Genomic DNA, 20,872 nt, shown 5'->3' on the forward strand with positions numbered 1-20,872 from the left:
CCAAGGGAAATTTAAAACGGAAAGTCATTTATAAAATGGCAAAATCAAAAGCTCAAACACATCTAACGAATGGAAAACAACTGACATATTCCTTACTTGGTACAGGCATTTTGTTATGTAGAAAATGGTGGATTAAACCTGGTTTTATAGCTAGCTAAACCTCTCACTTGAATGACAGTCGCATTGAATTCCATGATATTGACAACAATGTGTGAGCAAAACAAATAGACATAATAGGTAAAAACGTCAAAAATTGGGGTACAGCAGTCAACATTATAATATAATCTTAATCACTATAAAACAAATAACTGTTTCAACAAAGAAACACAAAATGGCATATAGACAAAGTACATAAGCAAAAATGAAAGACAAGAATTCAAAATTGACCATAGCACAATAACACAATGGCGGGATGTATAAGTACCGAGCCACGTCATGAGTATAATAAAAAGTGGACTAAACAGAAAAGGTTAAATATATACAAGGACAAAAAAAGGCAACTTCGTGCTTCTTTCCTTGTTCTGAGAATTTGGTGATTGGGATATTGTTAAAACTTGGTTTAAAATTTTCAAATACTAGTAACATTTGTCACTATATATATATTTGAAATGATTTCATCCGTATTCCTAATGTGGGTAAACTATTTCCTCCTAATGGGCACAAAGTAGATATATTTTTAACGAGTCACGAATGAAGCACTTAGTAATAATCTATTCTTGGGTGGTAATTAGAACTGTGTTTAGAAGGTTTTTTTTATTTAGTACATTTCAGAACCCACTCTCACATCAATACACAAATGTTTCTTTTCTCCTTACAAACATTATGGCGTGTTTAAATAACACAAAATATATTTTATTTGATTTTACTATTTGACTACTCGTATTCGATATATATCATCTTAAGTTTTTATGTTTAAAGTTAGGATTGATATATTTACTGTATCTTAACATTTTTTGCACATCTTTAGTATTAGCCCGATTAAAACCGCCAGCAAATCCGTGTGTCTTACGGAAATAAGATAGTCTATGTGCAGTAGAAAATGGATCAGGGTTTACATCGGTATGTGAAGATTTAGCACTAAAATGTCGGCCATGATTATAAGCATTGCTAATACTTTTGTCTGATTGTACTTCAATGTGAACTTCATTGCTATTTGTAACTTTTCGCCAGCCAACTTTACTGCTAGTAGGTTTGGAGTTAGTTGTTCTGTTCAGTAATTCGTCGGTACAAGTTAAAACTACCGGTAATTCGTCAGTCTCGTTAAAACATTTGTCTTCATTCTTACTTTTAGCACTTCCGTCTCGAGAATCTGTCCTCTGTTGAAGTTTTATTCTTCTTGAAATAGATTTCGACATTAATGGCGGCGCACATGAAAGTGAAAGATAATGTTGTTTTGATGGCTTATTAGTTTCATACACGATGTCTATATAATCAAGATCGATTTCCTCATCGAACACTGTCCGTAATCTTTCCGTATTCTTTGAGATCTTTTCTAACTCGTCTACGCTTCGGTGGTGGTATTTCAATCGATGTTCATCACTGTTGTCTAAGAAAGATTGTCTTTTATTTAAGGGGACTGAAATAGCTACTACTTTTGGAGCGTCTGTTTTTCCTTTAAAGTGTCTCACCGCATTATCAACGGATGGAAAATAGTTAAGAGGAGCTGACAAATTTGAGTTTTCCCTATAGTTGACACGATGCAAGCTTGATTCTGAACTTGCACGTTTAAATGGACGAATGAAGCTTTGTTCCATATTCTCATATACTATGGTTTTCAGTATACTCCCAAAACTATCGTTTTTATCTTCAGTAGATTTAGAAAACTGTATTCTTGTTATTATTGATTTATCATTCACTCGTGTTAAATCTTTTGGTCTGTTCTGCAACAAAATGAAAGAAAGTCATTAAAAATATAGTATGTTTTCATTAAGAAATGCATTACAAGCTGATTTTTCAATGAGATGTTCTTTACATATGATGTAACAAGCTCTGATATGAAAGTATGTGAATCTTTTAAAGTTTAATTGATCAAATCTTGTCAGTTTTTAAGTCGTCAACTGAGATTAAAATTCTTTTCAGTTGAATGCAGCCGTGAAGATTACAAAACAAAATCCTATTTACCACCGTTACATAACACCGCCGGAAGAATCGTCGATTTTAATAGACATTGCTCGTAGTAACTGAAATTATCACCGTTTTCAGTTATTTGTCTTCATTTCAAATAGATTGTTATTTGAAGATTCAACTGTTTTGAAATATCGTAATCCTTGCGCAAAACTACGTACAGTCCGTCGGTCCCGTGTACGGACAGTGATGTGAGGCTAGCTTTAAGATGTATTACTATGTACACTAATGTATATGAGTACTTTATACGTTTTTTTTCATTATTAACAGGATTTTCATTAACTTTATCCTATTATTGTAAACTACTTCAATAGAAACGGAACCACATTTCGTTATTCTCAAATAAATGGCGGGTGAACGAAAATATAATAACTATTCGGGGCCTTAGATTTATAGCTGACTATTCGGTATGTGTGTTGCTCATTGTTGAAGGTACATCGACCTTTATTTGCTTAAATCCGATTCGTTTGGACTCTGTTGGAAGGTTGTCTCATTGGGAATTATACCACATCTCTTTATTAGATATGATAGAAAATATCCAGAAAGATCCATATATGATATATGTATATTAGACACCCCCCCCCCCCCCCCCCCCCCCCATGTTACCTGATTGGGTGTATTTATAATTAACACCAAGATATAATTGTTAATGCATAATGATAGACTTCATTAATTTAGGAGGGTGGTCTTTCAGCTTTTCGACTTAGAAAAAAAACATGACAAGTGCAGGACATCCAATTGCATTTAATGTCATCTTGGTGTAAGTTCCAGTAGGCTGGCATACATGTGTTTCTCTTATTCTGTTTGCATTTAAACCAGTTCTAACCAGTTTGGTAAATTTTGATAAACCTTTATTTAGTGCTTATTCTTATAATATTATCATGTATGTTTATGTGTTTCTGTATACCATTGTATCAACAAAGTTTTTTTTCAGAATAAATATATATATATTGAGTGTCCGATCCTCCCCTTTTTTTAATTTTATTTTACTTTCACGTTCATTTTATATCATTCATTTTATGTTTCTTGATTCCATATAACCTTTTCGTGCTGATGAGAAATCACAAACAATCAATTAATCATATTAAAAATATCAAAAAGCAAAATATAAACATTAGTAAATATTGTAAAACTTTTTACTTACAGTTTTCAGTCAAAGGTTACACACCATTTTTATATAATTTCTTGAAAAATGTGAATTCAATTTTAATAACATAACAGAGAATGGATTTTTTTATCCATTGAGTTCCAAATTCCGTAGTTATCCGTCACGTGACATATATTCCAAAATTAAGTCAGTAGAATATCAAATGTTGCAAAACAAGTATCAAGTGTAAATGAATGTCAAACTTTTCTTTTTAGATTATATTGTGCATATCTAATTATCTATTACTTAACGCGAGAGTTTAAATAGTCATTAGGTTTGTCTGTGTCTATTGACCGGAAATAATATAAAGAATTGAAAAACAGCACTGTTTGACTTTAACCATGTAATGGAACACTTCTTTTGCTTTAAAACCAGGTTCAATCCACCATTTTCTGCATAAGAAAATGCCTGTACCAAGTCAGGAATATGACAGTTGTTATCCATTCGTTTGATGTGTTTGAGCTTTTGATTTTGCCATTTGATTAGGGACTTTCCTTTTTGAATTTTCCTCGGAGTTCAGTATTTTTGTGATTTTACTTTTTGTTATGACATCATGATACTTTCGATACTACTAGAAAGAAATAGAATATTGTTGTGTTTTTAACTTAGATTTGCTTATTCTTTTTGGTAATATTCAGATCTGAAAACTTAATGTCATTGAAATATTTGAGTATGTTTTCCAATGAATAAAATTAGGAATATGGAGCCTCTAAACATATGAACAAAGGCGACCATTTTGAATTCAAGTTATTACTAATGTGACTTTATTTGACTTTCTGCTAAAATAATTGATACATTTTACAAGTTTGACGAAAACTGAGCCAAAGCTAGAAAATATACGAGACGTGTTGAAAGTATACTTCGACAGATAACGAAAGTTGATCCTTAATTAGCGAGCGAGGTGCTATCGTCTTCTATTTAAGGAAGCTGCATTCCTAAACAGCAGATTTTACATTCTTTTTCAAAAATCAATCGAACGTTTAACTTTTGCCAGGGTTATATTTTATATTCTAAGAACACTATGACAACGAGAAAGATATTTATAAATGATAATGTTATTGTCCTATTCACCTTCCTGTATTATTTACAGAAAAGTTTTTTTTATCCCTGAACATTTTCCTCTTAAGCAAAACAAATCCATTAAAACTTGAGTGATTTATTCATAAATCGTGCAACCAAAACTTGTTTGATTTCTGGCAACCATAATTTTCTTATATATGAACCTCCAAAATGTTTTTATAATACTAACAAAAGCTTATTTCAGTTGCACATGAAGAACAGTAATATTAACAGATAGTTTTTAAAGTTAATTGTTAAAAGTCCCAACACGAATCGGAAAACATGATCATTTTGAGGTCACAAAATTCAAAAACCTACACTGATGACAACAATATCAATGGAGAAACGGGGAGTTAAACCAGATTGAAAGACACACAATGTGGTTTTCCTTGTACGACCGAAGCAATGCATTACAGTTTAGGTCTTGTATTTGATTGGACATTTGAGTTGATTTCAAGTATGGTAATCTGATGCAATGATTAATGACTTTGACTATGCTCAAGAGATTATTTCTTGCTATTTTATTTTGCAGTTATTGTCCATTAGAAAGAAAATGGTTTGTAAAAAGTGTTACAATTCCTTTATTGTTGTTCAGGTTGCCACTTAATAGCCTGATTCTTTCTTCAGATGTTGATGATATTATTAAACATATTCTGCATCATCAAGAAATCTGTGTCTGATTTCTGAGAGAAATATAATTCGAGTCTTGCATTATCAGCTATCAATTCTGGTGAAATATAAAAACTCATATATACTTTCATTTTGAACATAAAAACGTAAAAAGCCTACTGAGTTTGAGCATATTGAATGTTTTCTCGTGATTATCTCTTACAAAGCCTTTTTCTGTTCCCATGCAATTGATTAGGCATACATGTAACTAACTTTCGTTATTCGTCGTCATGGGTACTATAGTCAAGTAACAAGAAGTTTTTAAAAAAAAGAGGTGAAGTGATTCGTTTAGATTTTTTCTATCAAATATGTATACTTATAGATCTAAAAGCTCTGTGTATTTTAGACAGAAACGACAATGTTGATCTAAAATAAAATAAAACATTCAACAGCAAAATATCAGACCCCTAAAGTTATTTTTTCTAGAATTTAATGTGTTTTGATAAATCCCTTTAATCAGAAATCTCGAGTCGGTAGGTCATACAGAGTGGCTGATGTATATGACAGTTCATACAAACCTGCTGTCGTAAAAAAATACATGCTGTAAATTAATATCCCACTTTGTGCTGTTAAGCTAAAATCTAAAATCTGGAATATGGTACTTTGCTGATAATTTCAGAAATTAGATAATACACGAACAATTGCCGTCCGAGAAAAAATACAAACTATAGTCTAGCATGCAAATAAAAGAAAACAGAAAAAATAGTGTATCAATTCATGATACAAATATAAAAATAAGAAAATGTGGTATGATTACCAATGAGACAACTCTTCACCAGAGACAAAATGACATAGAAGTTGACAAATATAGGTCACCATACGGCCTTTAACAATGAGCGAAACCCATACCGCATGCATAGTCAGCTGAAAAGGCCCCGAAATAACAAATGTAATATAATTCAAAGAGAAAACTAACGGCCTGATTTATTTACAAAACAATGAACAAAAAAACAAATATGATATGCAGCAACAAATGACAACCACAGGTTACAGGCTCCTGACTTGGGACAGGCACATACAGAATGTGGCTGGGTTAAACTAGTTTGTAGGCGCCAAACCCTCCCCCTAACCTTGGACAATGGTGTAACAGTACAACATAAGAACAAACTATAAAAATCAATTGAAAAGGGCTTAACACAGCAGATCTATACAAAGCAGACAAACATCTAACAAAAACACACTACACGCGCCTGTAAAACCAAAATCACATGAACCTTGCTTTTATTATAGTTTTTCATCTTCAATTACGAGTGCACATTTTCTGTTAAAATGTTATTTTATTATAATTCAATTTAATTGGATAACTTTATACTCTATCTATATCGACAACACAAATTTTAGGTATCTAAATCGTCGAATTTAAAGTTCGTAGCCAGTTTAATCACAGGATCCTAATCGTAAAGTGTTTATATGAAAACCAAAGCATTTAGTGTGTATATCATTAGTTTTACTTTGTAAACAAAAAATAATCTCTTACATAAAAAAACAACAAAAACTATGTATGCTGACCTTCATATTCCCGTTTGATAATCCGAATCTGTGATACTAAATAACTAACCCATAGGCTGTACTAAAATTCTAAGTTTTCGCTTATATATGGCAAACTGTAAAAAGTGGAAAGATTCATTGATTCATTGATAAAAACAACATAATATATTGGAACATTATGGAACTTGGAAATCAATTTGTATGTCCAGTTATTTTCTTCCATACAGGTTTTTCACATACCCATGCATTTTTCTTAAAAAAAAATGATTATATTGATAAGAATATCATCTAAAATGTTAATTGAGTTAGAAAAAATAACTTATGAATAATTTAATTAATAAAAAGTAGGTTTCGTCAGTTTGCTTCTTTCACATTTATGGAAATGTTTGTATAACACATATAAAGAATTATATATCATATTGATTTGATTTTTTTTTTATAGCTTCAAACTCAAAGACCTCGACTACTAAAGATGTTTTTGAAATAAAAAAAAATCAACTCCTTACCCAAATTGCTGCGAGGCAGAATATTAGTTTGGAGTTTGAAAAATCAAAACACAAACATATATAAAAAAAAAAAACCTGTTCTATTTTGCTTCCTTTATCAGAAATTTGTCTTTGCATCTGGGGCCTGTTTATCGAAACTGTCCTAAGATCGGTCCTAAGAATTTCTTAGGATAGAAATTAGGATAAAGTTAGGACCGACTTACGACATGTCTCAGCATGCACATCGAAGCTATCTTAGGATTATCTTAGCTAAGATGTCCTAACCGCTGTCTAAGTATTCGCGTAAAAGAAAATACAAATAAAAATGAAAAAATGAAAATATTGTATCAAATTTAACCAATAACTATCATTTTAAAAAAAGATAAATAATTAGAAAATAATTATCAGTTTTAAATTAAAGGTGGTAAATACTTTTTTTTATTATAATTGTACATTTAAAATCATAAAACAAAACATAAGACAAAAAAATATAGCTGCGTTTTATTAGAATTGAAACAAACGAATTGTAAATAGTTAAATAAAATATATAATCAGTAAAATCATTATATGCTTTGAGTGAGCTGAATTCGAAGTGTCACGGTTTCATACTTAAAAGTTCAAAGGCAAATCTCGTGCATCTTTCATATGAATACTGAGTACATCAACTATTTATTATTGCAAAAAAACATGCGATGATACGTGCATATAAGATACGAAATTCGAATTCTACCGATGCAAAACTACAGACTCTCCTGGACGACGTGAACAAGAGTAACACTTTGCTTTTTGGTAAATTGTCAAATGTTGCAACAAATGGTGCTGAAAAGAGGGATATGGATTTAATATGAATTAAGGGAACTACCATTTGATTTTTTATGGGGGGGGGGGGTGGGAGGGGGACTAGGATGAAATTTGAAAAAAAAGGCAGGACAGGAGTTTGGGAGTAAAAAATGCAGGATGAGGAACTATGCAAAAAAAAAGACAGGATGAAAATTTACATGTATGTAAAAAAAAGTCAGGATAAACTAATAAAAAAAGGCAGGACCGAATAGAGTGAAAAATAAAAAGGAAGGACAGAGATTACAAAAATAAGCAGAAAAACATTTTTCATCCTTGCTTTCCCCCCCCCCCCCCCGGTCCACCACTCCGTCATAAAAATCAAATGGTAGTTCCCTAAAGTAAATGCAACCAATACAGGCTATATTTGTTTATAAAATAACCATCCTAAATATATCCTAAAGTTAGGACCATCCTAAGACCATCTTAAGACACCTAAATTGGTATCCTAAAGTTAGGACAATTCCTAGGATTTTCCTAAGTTACGACATGTTTGATAAGCCCACTTAGGACTAAGATATGTCCTAAGTTGGTCTTAGGACACGTCCTAATCCTAAGACTGCTTCGATAAACAGGCCCCAGGTCATCTACGGACCCCTCAAAGAGTTATTGCAAGGATTCTTAAACGTGCAGAAAACGTGCAACTATCTCTAAAGTTGAAGTATCGTCTCAAAATGTTACATTAAATGACTATATGTTATAAAATCAAGGAGATGTGGTAGGATTGTCTATGAGACAATATTTTATTAAAAGCTTGGGTTTTTTCTTCTTTGAAGTTCTTATAAAATTGTAAGGGCAAAATGATATTTCATAATGTATGAAGTTACTCTTTCTCTTACAAAACTGCAAATATCAATATTAAATTCTATGATGCTATAGATTCGTCACTAATAATAATTTTGTTAAGATATTAGAAAACTTCCTTTTATAATATAGGATATTAACATGTTAAAGTCATTCTTCCGGTAAAACAAGAAACACATCAAAATGGACAAAAACATGCTTCCAATGTAAGAGTATATCAATATGATATTCGTTCCTTCTGTATGGAAGGGAAATTTATAAAACTACAGATAGTAATGATATACCGGAGTTATTTTACACTTAAATTTTAATATCACAGATGTATGTACACGGAAGCTGAAATAGCTTTTCATGCTGTCGTAAATAACTAGCGTAATAAAGGAGAAATCAGAATATTACAAAGGGTAATTCTGTAACACAACATAAAAAGATATACTAGTTACATGTATTAAAAAGGATAGGTAATAAATCTAATAGTATACCATATATAGGAATACAATTTGATATATAATTCATCTAAAGATTTATAAATCTACCTCTTCTTTCACGTTTAAGAATTACATACCATTGCAATTGTGCAGTTGTGAAGTAAAGGGTTATATTTTATTTAAGTCTCATTCAGTCTCGTTATAATGTAAGTTTCTATCCCTGTGTTACTTTTAATCATTTCCACGTGTTTGGAATTTGTTCAAAGAGTGTTTGTTTTAGACTGAAAAGATGTTCACACGATTACTACTGCTATGGCAATTAATTTTAACAACCGCTGAACATGCACGAGTGCAACGGTTGCATGCATACATGGAAACAGTCGGTGTTCTTTAAACATCGATGCTACAATTAAAAAGAGATGCTACACATGTTTCCAAAGTCAGGTTTATCTAACTTGTCTGCATCGTTTTATTACTGCACACAAAGTTTTGATAGCTTTGATGAATTCTTTAAAATGTCGTCTTTAATGAATTGAAAATGTCACCAGACAGTATGTGTTTATAGTATTTCTTTTTTCTAATACATATTTGTGTACATGTTCTTTTAGTTTCAATGCATTATTACAAGAAATCTTATTACTGTGGATTCATTAATATTCGTTGGATACTAATTTTCGTGGAACTAGTCACGGGATTCAGGGGAACCACGAATTTAAATGTTTTAAAGGAATGTATACAAAATTTGGCAAAACCACGAAATCAAATATCCACGAATATGCAAAATTTCCTCAATCCACGAAAATAAATGAATCCACAGTATATTATATACTTGGGTATATTTTATGAAAATCTATTAAAATGAATTAAGGAGTAACTCTGTGAATCTAATTGAAAGATGACACACAAACGATTATAGATCATGAAGTTCTGTTCAAACATACAATTTAAAATTACAAGTTGTGATATATATTTGTGATTGAAGAGGCTGTTATGATAATTAAACTTTTTTAAAAATCAGTTCAAGTGGATGAATCTACAAATCAGATATATTCATGTAAGATGAAAATGGGATGTAACAATGTTGTATGGCGTTTTAATCAAATATTAAATCAGCCTGATAGTATTAGGGCAGTTTTTTTTAGCTATTGCTTTCTTTTTACTGTTTAGCAATATATGCATATTTCATTTTCGAGGCCTTCAAAACTTCACTGTTTATATATAATTCTAAAATATCCAATTTAGTGAAATCAAACATTAATTGCTGTTTACTTTTTGTAATAGAAAGTAAGGATAGCGTCAAAAGTATGTTCTGTTTCAGTTTTTTTAAATCATATTTGCTGTTTAAATTCATTGTAAATGTTTACATTGAAAACACTGGTCACACCCTTAAACACTAATGGTATTAGATATAAAATGATGTTTGCCTGCGACACACGTCTTTATAAATCTGTTGACCCGAGCATTTATTTAGGCAATATATTGGTTGAAGTCAAGAAAAATGTTTCCCATATTTCACCATAAATCTTTGACAAAATATATGATTTGCATCACAGAAATGTGCAGTTTTGACAACACAATAACAGTAACGGCAATTTTCTTTGTTACAACTTCATTTTTTGGGTGAGCTTTTGTTGTTTTTCATCAAATATTTATAATAGTTTCTAAAGTAATTTAAGGAATTTTATGACCAATACAGTATAGATCTGTGTTGATCGAATAAACGTCTTTAAATTTTATTTACTAACCTTGCGTGGTAAACCCCATTTCTTTTTAACTATGGTCAGTCCACTACTTTTGGTAGTACCTTTTAGCTTATCTATGTATGAGGTTATATCTATATTTACATATCAGTGTATTAATCGCAAACTAAATACAGTCCGCTGTGTCTGCGAAAACTGAATAAATTTGAAAACTTGAATTAAAGGGAAAATAAGAAAGAAAAAAAAACCAGTGTAATGCTTACGATGAAAGTGTCAGAGACTTCCGCACAATTAACCTCATTTTGCTAGAGTTAATATTCCAGAATAGTTTTAACAGAAGCACTCATAGCAAGGTCTATTTATTAGCTAGATTATTAAACATACATCACTGAGTTATTTGATTAATAATGATCTCCTAGACCGTACGGCCTTCAACAATGAGAAAACTAACGGCCTAATTTATAACAAAACGATTTACGAAAAAACAAATATGACAGACATGAACCAACGACAACCACTGAACTACAGGCTCCTGTCTTTGGACAGGCACATATAGAATGTGGCGGGGTTAAACTAGTTTGCATATTTTTAAAATGCATAAAGTATACTGTGTAGTTTGTTGGGAAATCTCACCAAACACTACTCATGAACAATTGTCGATAGACTGTCATATATAATACATAGACCAGACTTGATTGATTGAGTGTTGGTTGCTTAACGTTCAGTGTATCAGGACTTGGTACCGACAAAAGGGCGTGGCTGGTTAAACCAGGTTAAACTGTGTCCAACCCTTTTACTTGTATGATTCTCAATTCCAATATAAGATAATATAATGAACTAGTATGTATACAGAGAGTAAAACGATAACAACGAGCAATAAAAGTCGAATAACTGACAACACCATCACCATAAAGAAAAACGACGAAAAGGCAAACAACGGTCTACAAATATAACAACAGAGCAACTGAACGCCCATCAAAAACGGAACTGAGCTCCGGTGCCCGGATGGGTAAGAAGTTCCTTTTCAACTAGTGGCCCCCGTATTGTTAATCATTGCAAGTACAAATTCGGAGATAAGTCATATTCCGTGATGTCCCAATCGAGAAAAGATGGAGGATTGTGGCTACCACCAGTGGAACATATACTAGTACTAGGGCGTGGTAATCAAATCTTGATCGCATCCGTAAATCTTCCGAAGGGATCGATTTAATTTTACTTTTTACAATTTTGAACCCGTGGTTCAAAATTGTACTTTTAAGCAGCAACCCTGTATCAAGGAAATCTTCAAACGAAACGCAACCATTGGAATATCATATAAAATGGAGATACTTGGTCCATATGCAGGAGCTACTGTAATTTTGCTACACAGAAACGGAAAGTTCACAATTGAAATCATCCTGTTTGTCGTAATGTTCTAAACTAATCATCATTATCGATTTCTAAAGGAAAGTCAAGATATGAAGCAGACATAACTTTGCGGCACATTTACAAATGTCCTGCATCATTAAAAACAATGTTTAACTTTATCTGAGGTTTAATAATTTATTTCAAGTTTGATGGGATATGTGCATTCAACACAGTGACCAAACTCACTGAATTATTCATCGTCGTCATTAAGTATATTACAATCAATAGTAAATTTCCGAGACAACGGCCCTCTCAACATGGATGTATGTGAAAAAGGCTAGCACGTGACAATTTTCTAGGTATCTGTCTAGTTGTTCTCACAGACCAGTAATGTTCATGGAATGAGAGATCCTGGTATACTCGTATAATCATGCGTGTGTCATTTAAACGTCCCTAATCAGTCCAGACGTGATAAGGCACGTTCATCTTTGGACAAACAAAAAATAGCTCAAATTGTGAGATTTCTGCATCATAGAAAAATAAATATGTCGATGGAAAAATGTCTACATCGTAAATGCCCAGGCAATTTACTGAGGAAAACAATGAACCAATTTTAAAGGGGGGGAACTCCACAGATGCGCGATTTGAGCAGCTGCACCAAGTAAATGGCCTGACCGTGATTTTCCGATAAAGAACAGCAAAAAAGAGCATTTCGATCCTTTTCTTTGGGTTTTGTCAAGTGTGTGCAAGATTTGTTTGGCTATACATATTTACACACTCATCTTTTCAAACATGGACAGAAAAACGAAGACTAGACTAACAAACATGTATCTCTCAAGATTATCAAGTACACTCAACATACGACTTATCGTTAGCACTCGTAATCTAAAAGTTCGTTCAAATAAATATGCAGCTAAAACAGTGACCTTAAAGATTATTACGTAATTCTTTATCGGTTTCCATCCATCATTTTGACTTTTTGTAGATAGCAGTGAATAATCATTTGGGCAGTTAATGAAAACAAAGGAAGCAAAATCCGATATTAATTTTGTATGGAATAAATAAGTTCGCACTTTTATAGTTTTGCTCAGTACCACGTTTTGAGTGAATGATGACTTCGTATCATCTTCAGTCTTTACTTGGTCATTTCCATTTTATTTTTCCATATAATCTAGTGTTCATTATTGACCAACGATTTTTGGGCGGGTTACACAAGTGCACTTACGGTTTCAGAAGAATTGAAGTTAATTATGATTGTAGTATTGTTTTTAATATTTTTCGTCAATTTCATCATGCTTTTCAGACGTAATAAATAATACAAAATGCATTTAATCTCTATTAAATTATATTCACAAATAACCGTTCTTTTTTAAATAAGAAAATATCATATTTACCTGCAATGATAGGATGATATTGTGTTTGAAAGTTGATCTTTTATTAGCTGTATTTTCCTAAATGTTTCCTTTAAATGACATCGTTATATTGACAATCCATCAAGAACTCATTAAAACGAACATTTGAAAGTTACACAATTGAATAAGTTATTTAAATATTTCAAAAGTTTCTTATCAAGATAGATTATGTCAGATACAAATGACAAACAGTGTTTATTGAGTCGTCTATACTTCGTGTATTACAATCGACCCAAACTCGTGATTGTTTCTATACGAAGTTCAAGATTTATATCGGGAAAGAGCTGTTGTTTTACATGCCATGATTACCTTTATCAATATTAGCATTATTTGTATCTATATAAATAAACTATATATATATATATATATATACAAGTCTAAATTAAAAACAATATATATACCTTGTATTTGCCATTACATTCATGACTGAAATAGAAAAGAGTACAATGAAAATAACGTAAAATAAAACCACGAGGCTCCACGGTCTCGTGAATCTACATAGTACATCGATATGTTAAACCCGAATCAACATTAACTATCTTTATAAGTATTAACAAAATAGACGAACATTACATTGTCAATAGAATATTAAAACATAGAACCAGACAAAAAAATTGGCTCAAGCAAACAAAGAGATGCGTGAACAAGCTGTATGAAAAAAGAGGAAAAAGATACCCGTGAGTCAATCAAACATTATGTCAGAGAAAAACAGACATAACAATGGCTAAAAAGAAAAACGACCCCTGAAAAGACTAATAACAGTCTACAAAACATTACACATGTGTTCCGGAAGGGTATGCAGATCCCGGTACAGTATTCACGTGCGGTTATATCATAATTGAGGAAAAGATGACGTGGTATGTAACATATCTATGGTGATCTGTCAAGGAAACATGAAAGGAAACGCAATCACTGGAATATCGTATCAACTTTATACTGGAAGGTATTAAATACTCATAAACTGGCATAATTATGTATATTCCAGTTAAAACTCTTTGTGTCAAATTCAGTGAACGAAACTGCAAAAATATAAAAGTGCAAGCCAAACACATAAAAAGCAAAAAAAAACAAAACAAAACAAAGGGGCCTAAACACCAGATATAAAACCGTCTGAGGCGAACTTTGCTTGCGCCCACAATTTCACTATAAATACGTAGTACGCAAATGAAAATTATACAATACATTGATTGGTTGTTGGTTTCTCAACGTCCAGTGGCAAATGCTTTATGGACAGCACCCATGTCTTAGGCATAGACTAAAGTGGAATTGTAGGTATGTTTAATGTTTCGTGTGCGGCAGCGGTGATATTGCTTATTACATTCAAAGTCTTTAAGGATAATAATCCTATGAGAATACCGACCAATTATTTCTCAAGATGTCAAAGATTTGTAGCATACAGGGGTCAACATCTCGAGTACGAGACCCTTAAACTTTTGATTTATCTTTCTTTTTTTTTCAGAAACGCAAGTTTACTCTCTTCAGAAAGTCACTTACTTGTCACAAGCTTTTGAATAGCACTAATTTCTAAAATGTCAACACCGTCTGCAGGAAAATTTAGTTGAATTAAGGGTATTCTCTGTTGGGGAAGTTAATAATCAGGTTTGTTTAGTTTTGTGTTCGGTCATTCCTTTATATTATACAAGGAATGTTTATTCGTCAAGCATAAAAATTACTATATTTCTAGTTTTCAGATTATTTCTTGAATTATAAATGATATAAGATAATTATTTGTGGAGGCACATCCTTAGGAATTTGAATTATGACACCCTATTAAAATTCCAAGCAGTATACGAATCAACCCAAGACATATTACCCAATTAAAGAGTCCACTATGGACTTGAATGAGCTGAAGTTGCCACTATTTCCAAGTGTTTTGATTCTAACATTTTTTTCCCTGGTTTTCTATTTGAAGCCGTTTAACTACACAAGTAGTGCAATGACTCTGCAAGCAATAGGTTTACAGAAATCTACAACAATTAAGGGTGCAAAAATCTTCTTGTGGAGAGATCAGTAACCACCGACATGCTTCTATACACTATATTCATGGAAGTACAATCGGTTAGCTGTCATCCTACTGGTATCTGGCTTGTGTGGGTTTATTTGTTTTGTGTTTTACTTTTACGACAGATAGTTTGTGCGCACGTAAAACTGGTTTGCTTCCTCCAAATTGTGTGCCTGTACTATCAAATAAAGCTATCTGGGCAATGTTGTGTTCGACATAAAATTGAGAATGAAAATGGGGAATGTGTCAAAGAGACAACAACCCAACCAAAGAGCAGAAAAACAGCCCAAATCCACCGATGGGTCTTCAACACAGCGAGAAAATCCCGCACCCGGAGGCGGACTTCAGTTGGCCCCTAAACACATATGTGTACTAGTTCAGTGAAAATGAACGTCACACTAAACTCCGAAACATATAAATGAACTAAAATTAAAAAAGCATACAAGACTACAAAGGCCAGAGGCTCCTGACTTGGGACAGGCGCATAAAAATGCGGCGGGGTTAAACATGTTTTGTGAGATCTCAACCCTCCCCCTATACCGCTAGCCAATGTAGAATAAACAAACACACAGCAATACGCACAGTACAACTCAGTTTAAAAGTAGTCCGAGTCCAATGTCAGAAAAGGTAACAAAAGAACCTAAGCCTAGGTGCTGTGTGCAAAGTTTTTCGGGTCACGTGGTACGATTTCAGCTTCCGTTTGGCAATTTTAATTTATAATTCCATATCTGGGCCATGTTGTGTTCGGCATGTTTGTTTTGTTTGTACGACCATTTTTCGGAGGAGTCGGGTGTTGGTGGTTGGTATGGTCTGTTGAATTATCGAAAATTTTTGGTTATTCCTGTACTCTTTTTAGCTCTTACTTACAAACAAATTTGTATAAAACAATGTGTGATTATTTTTCTGATTCCTAAACGAACCATGCTTTTGAATAATACTGTTAAAACCTCAGTCGGGAGACAAACGTTATTCCCGATAGACAAAGATAAAACAATCGAATAATTGATAGACAAATAGAAATATTCAACGTACTAATTGATAGACAAAGATAAAACATTCCACTAATTGACAGACAAAGATAAAACATTCCACTAATTGATAGGCAAAGATAAAACATTCCACTAATTGATAGGCAAAGATAAAACATTCCACTAATTGATAGGCAAAGATAAAACATTCCACTAATTGATAGGCAAAGATAAAACATTCCACTAATTGATAGACAAAGATAAAACATTCCACTAATTGATAGGCAAAGATAAAACATTCCACTAATTGACAGGCAAAGATAAAACATTCCACTTATTGATAGGCAAAGATAAAACATTCCACTAATTGATAGACAAAGATAAAACATTCCACTAATTGATAGACAAAGATAAAACATTCCACTAATTGATAGGCAAAGATAAAACATTCCACTAATTGATAGGCAAAGATAAAACATTCCACTAATTGATAGACAAATAGAAACATTCAACTAATTGATAGACAAAGATAAAACATTCAACTAATTGATAGACAAAAAGAAGACATTCAACTAATTGATAGACAAATAGAAATATTCAACTAATTGATAGACAAAGATAAAACATTCCACTAATTGATAGGCAAAGATAAAACATTCAACTAATTTAAAACCATATTAAAAACTTTAACAAAAAATTAATATGTCCTTCATTTCTTCATTCTTTATTTTTGTAGACCATTTTTTCTCCTTTTTTTCTTTATTTCTATTGCCCCATTATTCTGTATTATTTATGTTTTGACACCACATTATTCTGTATTCTTTATGTATTAACACCCCATTATTCTGTATTCTTTATGTATTAACACCCCATTATTCTGTATTCTTTATGTATTAACACCCCATTATTCTGTATTCTTTATGTATTAACACTCCATTATTCTGTACTATTTATGTTTTGTCACCCCATTATTCTGTATTCTTTATGTATTAACACTCCATTATTCTGTATTATTTATCTTTTAACACCCCATTATTCTGTATTCTTAAATTTTTTTTGCCTATTTTATTCTATTCTGTATTTTTTCGCACTTTATTCTGCACTTTTTGTCCATTATTCTCTCTTCTGTATATTCCCATCCATACACTCAGTTATATTCCGAATGTAGGGATATGCTAGCATCTACAAAAATGCAGAGAGTGCTCCTGTTAGGGAAAAGGAAAAAACATAGGTAATGGTTCAAATCTGTCTTTTTTTAATATAATTCCTTATATTGACATTAAAAAGCTCTCTTAAACGATATACATACCGTCTAACATGGAACATTGAGTGTAATAACTTACTATAATGACGATCAGTGCTGTAAGTTTTAACGTCTATACTATTCTATACTATACAGTTGACAAAGATTAATACCTGTACTAAGCAGACCACTGTGTAATAATTGAACGAAAGTGACAGTTGACCGAACACTTCTTAGAAACTGACAGCTCGGTCAATTCGTCTGTCAATATAAGTATGCGTAATATTAGTCTGGACTTGATGTCATCAATGATTTAGTCAATTGTTTATTAATAAATCTGTTTAATGAGATCAAATGTCCTATACCAACCGAAGTATGAAGTAGTCGATGTGAGGGATGTCACATTCAACTACATGTTTCTATAATTAGCATATAATATAGTCAAAATTTGTTAAATAACTTAATTATACCCGATGATTTTTTCAGACACTTTGGTATTAAGTATGATAAGATAGCGTTAACATATCATAGAATGAAAATTCTAGTTTGTTGCCAAATTCTGCAGGACAAAAGTTTAATTCAACCCTTTAAAAAATGCATGCCACATTCCAATAAAATGAAATGAAATTAAAACTGCAATGTCCCAGCGATTCATGTACATGAAGTGTATATGAAGTGTGCATGTATCTTCCATGCACGCCAATATAAAAAATAAGGAGATGTGGTATGATTGCCAATGAGACAACTGTCCACCAAAGTTCAAATGAAGTGGATGTAAGCAATTATAGGCAACCGTACGGCCTTCAATAATGAGAAACCCATACCGTATAGTCGGCTATAAAAGGCCTCGACATGAAAAATATGAAGGCAATTCAATCGAGCCTATTTTTACGAAAAAATATGACAGACATCAACCAACGACAACCACTCAACTACAGGCTTCCGTCTTGGGACAGACACAATGTCCAAGTTTCATAACAATCCATGAAGGTTTACACATTTATCATGTCTAAAAAATTTAATCCCAGACTGTCTGTAAATGCTAACTGTGAAAAACTGAGTCCATTTTTCAGAAAAAATATTGAAAATGAAAATACATTTTTAAAAGTTTGCCTCAAACATTATCTCTTAATCATAAAAGCTACTGTCAAAGTTTCATAAAATTCTATGAAGGTTTGAAAAGTAATTGATGTGTAACAAACTTAAACCCCAGATTGTATCTACTTGTTAACTGTAAAAAAAACTAAGTCTATTTACCAGTAAAAAACGGGAAAATGAAAAAATATTTTTTTCAAAATTTTGCTCTATATACTGTATGTTGATAATAAACAAGCTTCTGTCCAAATTTCCTAAAATTCCATGAAGGTTTGACACAGTTATTGATGTATAAAAAAAACTCTAACCACAGACTGAACCTAAATGTTGACGCCGCCGACGCCGGCTCCAAGTATAATGTTGATAGAAATTGAACAGTATATGCTTTTAAATTAGCATTTGTAATAATCAGCAAAATGGCAGATACACACTCACACTTTTCATACGGCATATCATAGCCTTGTTACAGCAATACTTATATATATAATAATAATATACACTGTATATTAGCGTAGAAGTTGTGACGACGTCATTTACATGTAAACATATTTGTTTAAATGATGTAAAAATGTAAGACGAATCTATTGATATGCAAAGCAGAGTCCTTAGCAACAGTGTTAGTTTTCAAGCTATATTCTGTGAAAGTTTAATCTGTAAAGGGGGAAGATCTTTTTTCTCTATATATTCTATGTATCTATGTCATCTCATGTCCTTAATATCAACAGCTCATATCTAATTTTAAAACGATAACTGTTACTCTCTTTTTTCTTATTTTATTTTCAGGTGTATTTTTACCAGCAGAATCCATATGTGAAATTAAAAAAAGAATCTGTGGAGAAATTAATTTCGTACATTTCGCCCTAAAGATTTGGTATTTTTACCTTTTGAAAATTTTTGAGGTTAATCTTTGAACACTTCATTATATTTGAGGGTCTGGATTGGGGGGGGGGGGGGGTCTTCATTTCTGTATTTTAAAAAACAATTTAGGCCATTTTTCTCTATTCTTTATACTTTTCTATTCTTTTTGCCATCATTCTCCATTCTTAATAATTTAGCACCTTATTATTCTCTTTTCTTTATATTTTTTGTCCATTATTCCCTATGCTGTACCCCCATCTACACCCTCATATTTGTAATTAATTTGGTGTTAAATCTCATCATCACTTTTGTTTTTCAAAATTAGTCCTTTCAAAGTTACTTCGAAAAATAGAAATAAAATTGAATGATCTGATTCGACACAAATATATTTTAATCGTAGTTATAGGTTATTCAGTTTAGCTAATCCATCATATATATATTATGGTGCTCACATAAGAAGGTAAGTATGGGACCAAATATTAGTTGTATTTAAAACTGTCCCCGATTGAAATAAAATAAACGCTGATTCTATATACTAGCCGTTTAAGTTTTGTCATCTATATTCATAAACAGAGAGGATCTAATGAACCTAGGTCGCTCATTTGGGATCTCTGTGCATTTTCAACATTGAAGACGATAATATGATTCATGACATTTTTTTGTTGATTTTGTATTATTTTTGATAATTTTATTTTTCTATTTTTAGTTTCTCTCCGTCTAATATAGTTTTTTCGCACACAATACAAGATATGAGTAAAATTCTTCTATCAAAGGCAATAACTACTATAAGAAGAGAACTTACAATTTTGCCTTTGTTGAAATATTTGTTAATATTGTTTTGCAGATCATTTTTGCTGTGAAAATTTCTCTGAAAACCCTGTTTTGTTCACAGGCGTTTGTGGAGTGGATCCCCCCTTATTTTTATTTGTGTGTTTATATTTTATTTGAAAATATAAACACACAAATAAAACTAGAGGCTCCCAAGAGCCTGTGTCGCTCACCTTATTCTACTTTGGTTTTGGAAATCATGTAAAAATAGATTAAAATCATAACAGATACCCTAATAATGATTGAGGCCAAATTTGGTTTTATATTGGCCCTGTAATTTAATCAAAAGCAGAAGACTTTTGTAAAGTTTACAGAAATTACCAGTAAATTCATTGAAATTGTAGAAAATTACTGTATAAGGACAATGACAAATCAGCT

At 32.0% G+C, this 20,872-nt stretch overlaps 1 protein-coding gene across 4 annotated transcripts; it reads right to left on the minus strand.

The window, feature by feature from the left end:
- Positions 1–738: 738 nt before the first annotated feature.
- Positions 739–13,804, minus strand: LOC127702996 (uncharacterized). Of its 4 annotated transcripts, none has more exons than XR_007982630.1 (2): positions 13,483–13,804; positions 739–1,880 (listed from the first exon to the last, which is right to left on the minus strand). XR_007982630.1 is itself a non-coding variant. In XM_052207358.1 (2 exons), the coding sequence occupies exons 1-2, from the start codon at positions 6,512–6,514 to the stop codon at positions 894–896; spliced, it is 993 nt and encodes a 330-aa protein (XP_052063318.1). In that variant the 5' UTR covers positions 6,515–6,612; the 3' UTR covers positions 739–893. The 4 variants fall into 4 exon arrangements, 1 of the variants encoding a protein (XP_052063318.1); XR_007982631.1 differs by lacking the exon at positions 13,483–13,804 and adding an exon at positions 10,787–10,831; XR_007982629.1 differs by lacking the exon at positions 13,483–13,804 and adding an exon at positions 3,269–4,295.
- Positions 13,805–20,872: the final 7,068 nt, after the last annotated feature.

The sequence above is a fragment of the Mytilus californianus genome, unplaced genomic scaffold, assembly GCF_021869535.1.
Source record: "Mytilus californianus isolate M0D057914Y unplaced genomic scaffold, xbMytCali1.0.p SCAF_5, whole genome shotgun sequence".
In the NCBI taxonomy this organism is placed as follows: Eukaryota; Metazoa; Mollusca; class Bivalvia; order Mytilida; family Mytilidae; genus Mytilus; species Mytilus californianus.